The 6,320-nt window shown below is 43.3% G+C and overlaps 1 protein-coding gene across 5 annotated transcripts; it reads right to left on the bottom strand.

Moving 5' to 3' along the window:
* Nucleotides 1-312: 312 nt before the first annotated feature.
* On the bottom strand, nucleotides 313-4,773 carry LOC100274021 (uncharacterized). 5 transcript variants are annotated; one of them, XR_004852432.1, is made up of 3 exons: nucleotides 4,014-4,773; nucleotides 882-3,196; nucleotides 313-643 (listed from the first exon to the last, which is right to left on the bottom strand). XR_004852432.1 is itself a non-coding variant. In XM_035962157.1 (2 exons), exons 1-2 carry the CDS (start codon nucleotides 4,453-4,455, stop codon nucleotides 3,926-3,928), a joined length of 459 nt encoding a protein of 152 aa, XP_035818050.1. In that variant the 5' UTR covers nucleotides 4,456-4,773; the 3' UTR covers nucleotides 313-3,925. The 5 variants fall into 5 exon arrangements, 2 of the variants coding, with proteins under 2 accessions (XP_035818050.1, NP_001357108.1); XR_004852433.1 differs by having other exon boundaries at nucleotides 313-1,931; nucleotides 2,188-3,196; XR_004852434.1 differs by having other exon boundaries at nucleotides 882-1,931.
* Between the last annotated feature and the right edge of the window lie 1,547 nt (nucleotides 4,774-6,320).

Below are 6,320 nucleotides of genomic sequence, written 5' to 3'. Positions count from 1 at the left end.
AGTGAGCTCATGAATAGTGGCTTTCACGCGAGAACATGGGTGTTTTGTTCCCACCTCCTAAAATAACAAACAAAATGATTAAAAAATAGATTTTTAAATAGGTTATCTAGGGACTAAAATTTAAGAGGGTAACCAATATGGTGTTTGGTTTGAGAAATTAGCTAATCTATTATATTCTCACTTTTTATTTTTTTGTTTAATTTGTAGAATGGAATGAGTTAATCTAGCACCATCTCATTTCTCATAGTTAGTTAATTAGTACTAACACGAGGAATGAAGTCATCTCACCAAAATTTGAGGAAAATTAGCTTATGTTACACCACTTTATTTTAGATGGAGTGATTCATTGAACCAAACATCCCCTAAAGGAACCAAACACCCTCTAAAACTATCTCCAGCAACTTATCTATCCTATATCCATATTCAAACTCCACTCTGCGAACGGTGTAATCTACGATACAAAACAGTGCAAAACAATGCTTTTGGATAAACTATACATAGACTGCAGTGTAATCTACGATACAGAACAATGCAAAATAATGCTTTTGGATAAACTATAGATAGACTGCTGCAGACAGTCTAAGATCTGAAATCTGATGATTTCGGAGGAGAGGCCGACGGATCTTGCATTGCTTGCTGAAGCCTGATGGACAAACCATTGATTTGTATTTGTATTTAAAAACATTGTGATGATGAAACTTTTGTTGCCACATATAAAATATTGTAAAAATGCTAAGAGAACACTGTGCATGGCAGCCTGATCAATAACTTTCAGGGGACTAGGGGAGTATAGAGATGCAGGCATAAAGATATAGCCTAGCCTATACGGGCGGGCGGGCGTGATTCCAGTGAACCATGACAACATGAAACTCACCACTCACCAGGCACTATGTCAAGACGAACTGATTTCGTTCCAGGCACAACTTTATTTCCTCTGCGTGTCTTGCAGAATTCCTAAAGGAATAACATAGAAACATAACCAGTGTTGTGCTGATTAATCAAAATTCATAAGCTGCTCTATAGAGGAAGTCCATTACAGGGTAACTCAATTAGTTAACATGATAGAGCTGACTTTACATGCAATCAGGAAATAAATCATTCATGACTAGTAGAATAAAATATGGTGAGGAAAAGTAATTCAGACTTCAAGATCATCAACCTCAGTGAAATACCTGTGCCAAGGGTGTACTATAATGACTCATGGCATAGGAGGCCTGATACTACAACTGTGCTACATAATCTTTTTTTTGGTTGTTGCAGCTGATATATGTCATTAAGAGGGAAACCCTACCTTCACAGTCTTCCCAGAACCACCACATTTTGTGCAAGTTGATTGCATCCTGAAGGGTCCGGTTTGCATGAACACTAGAATAAGACAGCGCCCTATCGGGCGCTATGCTATTCACATAAGTATTTGAAATTGTAATAAGAAAAAAACACTCGAATAGCACCATAATATTTTTTCACAAAAAGGAAACATAAAACAAAACATCAAAGTGGCTGCAAAAGTCTATTTATATAAAAATCTCCTACATCACATTTGCTTATGGTTTACATGTTCGGTCAATTGCATGACCGTTCGCTAGAAGCAAGTTATAATAAAATCAGAGTTAAATAACTGCGGTCCCTGACATGATGCATCATTATCAAGCAAAGTAAATTGATAATGACAAGTGCATTTACCCCAAAACAAAATCTAGCCTGGCTCTGACCTGCACCACTTTCAATAGCCTGATGAAACTCACTTATTGAAGCCATTACATGATGGCACCTCTGAGGGGACCGTGATGAAGGTAAGGCCCAACATATTCTACTTTTGGCTTGTCCCTGAACCTGATGACCCCTAGCAGTCCCATTGCAGAATCCTGAATCAATATCAGACTGGAACATGTCCACAAAAATCACTGCAGCTCCTTAAAGCATTTCTGCCTCTGCAAAACCAACAATCAAATGTTATTTTGTTGTCGTTGTCAAGTTTTTATATATCAGGTCCATGAAAATGGTGTCGTTTTGTAGCCTTTTTTCTGGACAAAAAATTATCTAAAAGTTCCGCTTTTAATATCCACTCAGAAGCATTGAGGATACAGAGCTTTTCTGATGAGCATGTGAGCTGGCACAAGATAGTGAGATCCAAAGCCTGTTTTTGTCATGAATAAATCCCTTTTCTTCTGAATTAAGTGTACGTACCTTGAAATCTGAAAAAAAGTCAAGGCCAAGGATAACTTTGTCTTATGAGATAACCGGAGGAAGACCAGTGAAAAGCCTGGACAAAGTTGTCCTTCTAGATAGTTGTTTAACGCAATATCTTGGCACTCAGTGTGTTTAACCCTGAGATGTAAAAAAGGTGGGCTTGCTCAATTTTTTCTTGTTCTAGAAATGTGATCAATCGGTCGCTTGTATAATGTCCCATTCAAAAGCTGAACTCTTGCCAGGACTTGATGCTATATGCAATGAACTATTGCGAGAGGACGAGTATGTTTTGTGTTTCTTTGAGCGATATGTTTTCTGTTAAACCGTTGCAAAGTTGGATAGCAAGTTCTTTACTACCATGTGTTTTTTCATCGAAGAAGGTCCATATCATCGTGATCTACTAAACATTTGAAGAACCCAAACTAACAAAAAACACGAATGGCAAACGTGTGACCAGTATATCCATTGCATCCCCAAAAAATAATACGTAGAAGTACAGAATACCGAGCGTTGAAGGGCAAATGCCAGCTGCAATCGACGCCAAAAAACTACTGAAGTGCCAGCAACATTCGTCAAGTTTGTACCTAACTGAGTAAATATTTTTAAAGCAACAGCCTAACATAGATTCAGATGAAGATTTTGTAGGACAAACGACTAATAAAACTAATAGCTAATAATTTCTTGCCAGATTGATTCACTATAGAACGAAATCGCATTTTCACAAATTATAGCCTCCCTAAGCTCTTGCCATGGACGAACTATACGGAGCCAAAAATGCTCTGAACAATTGGTAAAAGGATCCATATAGTTCCTGCTGAACTATCCTGCTCCTATCAATGCAACACACATAAAAAATCCTAAAAGCAACACTGATTTGGCAAGCAAACTTGACCGAAGAAATGGACAAAATTTCTGTGCAAACAAACATGCACCCACGGAGGCCTTCCCGAGATCCAGGTCACGAACAACACCAGTACCACATCAGGCAACCTCATGGCGTCGGTAGCTGGCGACACCAAAAAAAAGAAAGAGAGCATGAATGACCTTGCAAGACTTTGTGGAATCTGGTAGATCCAGCAAATTATGAAGAAATGCTTCCATATGCTAAAATAGCAAAGAAGGGAAAAACAGTGACATGAGAGAGGGACATCATCAAATGAGAGAGGGAGAGGGGAGGGGCGCAGCTCATCCGCATCTGGTTCCGAAGCGACGAAGCAGGGCAGAGCTGGAGCCATCCACGACGAGCTCGACGACGAGGGCGGACACCATGAGGATTGCAAGTGATGCGGCGAGGTGTGTTGGGCCACGAAGAGTAAGATCATGAGGCGGTCGCCAGTGAGCAGCGTCGTGGCCGACGACAGGGACACAGAGTCGATGGCGCGCGCGAACCTGGCCCAACACTGGCGACGGTGGCGAGGTCGGAGGAGGACACAACAGCGTGGAGGGAGGAACGTCGTGGGAATTTGGATGGTGGTGGACTGGTGGCCGTGGGTCAGAGTCGGACAAGGAAGGGGGGACCGTGGATGTGACACAAGCTTCGTTGAATGGAAGATTGTTTGTGTTGTTAGTAGAGAGTTTAGATTTCTTCAACAGCACCTCACGGATCTACATATCCCATAACCAATTTATGTGCACAATGCATGATGGAAGGGACGCCCCAATTGCTTGAACATCTCTTAGGATGGCTCCAGCTCCTATAGACTAACAGACATCCCTGATTTTAGGCCAGCAGATGTCATCCTGAACTGAGAACTGATAAAATACAAATGGAGTTTAATGCCAAGATCTAGATCGAGAAGTAGCGAAGGGGGATTGATGATCACCTGCAGGTCTTTGCGATGGGGGATCACGCTCGCCGAGCGTAGCCATCAAGATCTCGAGGCCCTTGTCGTAGTAGGCGATGGACCTGCAGGTCTTGGCACCTAAGCATGTACTGCGTATCGCTGAACTACACCTAGACTGAGAAAGCGGCGAGGGACCACTCCTCGTCCCTCTGGTGAGGCTCGACAAGCTGCAGCTGGTGGTGGTCGTCACCGCTGGGTGCACAGGCGTTGGTCTCGGCCTCGCCGTTGACAGGAGACTCTGGCGGTGGCACGACGTACGCAACGACACAATCGAGGACAGGGATGGAAGGGGAGATGCACGGACGATGGGAGCATCTAGACGGAGAAGGTGGCTCCTCGGCCCTCTGGTTAGGCTCGGCAAGCTGGAACTGTTGGTGGTCGTCGCTGCCGGCTGCATAGGCCTCGTCCTCGCCGCCGACATGTGTTTTTAGCGGCAGCGTGATGCCCGCAACAGCACGCTCGAGGACGGCCATGAAAGGGGAGATACATGGGCGACAGGACCATCTAGCCGGAGGAGGAGGCGAGGGACCACTCGTCGGCCCTCTGATGGTCGTCGTCGCCAGTTGCACAGGCCTTGGATTCAGGCTCGCCGTCAGCAGGCGCCTCTGGCGACGGTGTGACGCCTGCAGCGGCTCGCTCGAGGACGAGGATGGAAGGGGAGGTAAGGGACGGCAGGAGCAAGGAGGGAGAGAGCATCTGATGCGTTTCCGTTGTGTCCGTGAAGGTTGTGGTCACGAAAAGGAAGAGGGATGAGGTGACCGCTATGGACCAGAGGCGGGGTCCGCGTCATGGATCTGCCATCACTCGAGCATGGCTGCACCCATGCCTGTCATGACTTTACTGCAGCAGTACCTGCCTGTCCCAGTAATGTGAGTGGACGCGGAGAAAAGAATCACCACACGTCAAAACGCGCAAGCGCCGTAGACCGGTCCAGGACCGCATGGGTGGTGTCGTGGTGGCCTGGTGGGTTGGAGAGGGTGGGACAGACCATGGACGTAGAGTCCGACTATAGGCCCACACGTCGCGCCGTGGAGGGCTGTGAGCGCGTGAAACGCGGACAGAGCTCGGAAGGGCTTCAAGTTTTAAGGAAGTAGATATGTCAACAATATTTTCAAAAACTAACATAAATAAGAATACTAGTTAAACTGGATAGACAAAAGCAATGTGGTGAAGAACTAACAAATCCTGAACCCCTGCAAGCTAGACATGTTTCAGGTTTGGTTCCAGGAGGCACGCCGGCTCGATCCATCTGAAAAATATATCATCACAATAAAAAAACAGAAGGCTAAATACCTAAAAATGGAGACATGAGATAAAAACTGCATCTACATACTGCAGGTTTCGCACGTGACAGACGTTTGGAAGTTGATCGTTTTGCTGCATCCTTGAACTGCTTCCATAAATGAAAATGATAGTTCAAGTGCAACCTGCAAAATGGGAATGGGACCGCAAGCACAACGAAAATGAGTGCAGAAATCACCTTAATATCACGGCTTCCAAAATCCCTGTCCCTGAAAATGTTCCTAAAGAACTTCATACCTAACTAATATAAAAAATAAAATTAGTTTTAGCAGATTTAGAAGAGATCTGAAGTAGATACACCAACTAAAAGTCATCGGTTCTTAAATTGTAACACAAAGTAATGGAAACAGAAAATAGAAATATGATACCCAAATAACCAACAAGGAAATAAGTTACAAATAACGAATGCAATAAACTAATATATAGTCCTTTCCTGTATATTGTATAAAATAAAACCATCCAGTATTGATTTTAAATCAGTTATGGATTTGAAGTAGAATAAATCACAATACCTGGTAAACACATGTTTCTATTTAGATCAAATATATGGTACATGAAATAAGAATGTAAAATGAAATGAGCTTCAATAAAACTTGGGTTTTTCTGTGTGGTCAGTGATATATATTGTATGAAGTTGAAAATCAAACCAACAACTAAGGGCATGTTAGAAAGCACTCGGTTTTTAAGAAACTAGTTTATAGAAACTATAGTGGTTCCAAACATACCAATTTATATTCTAATTTATAGAAATTAGATTCTCACATGTTCTAAACGGCAGTTTAATTTTTGTCTTTTGATTATTTAGTTATCAAATACCACACTTAGACTGTCACGTCAACCATGAGTAACGAGTACGCACGTTACGTGCGAGATCTCCAGGGAGCGGTTCCTGAGATTTAGCAGATCAAATCAAGTGGCTGCGACGGCCCGTCTATAAAGGGCAGACGTCCTTCAGTAGGAGGATACATGTCAATAGCAACCGAC

This window comes from Zea mays, chromosome 9 (assembly GCF_902167145.1).
Source record: "Zea mays cultivar B73 chromosome 9, Zm-B73-REFERENCE-NAM-5.0, whole genome shotgun sequence".
Classification (NCBI taxonomy): domain Eukaryota; kingdom Viridiplantae; phylum Streptophyta; class Magnoliopsida; order Poales; family Poaceae; genus Zea; species Zea mays.
Note: the sequence above shows the minus strand (reverse complement) of the source record. Positions and strands in the feature narration are given on the sequence as shown.

Excerpts from the sequence above, each read along its gene's own strand:
- LOC100274021 (XM_035962157.1), bottom strand. The coding sequence starts at position 4,455 with ATGTCGGCGGCGAGGACGAGGCCTATGCAGCCGGCAGCGACGACCACC.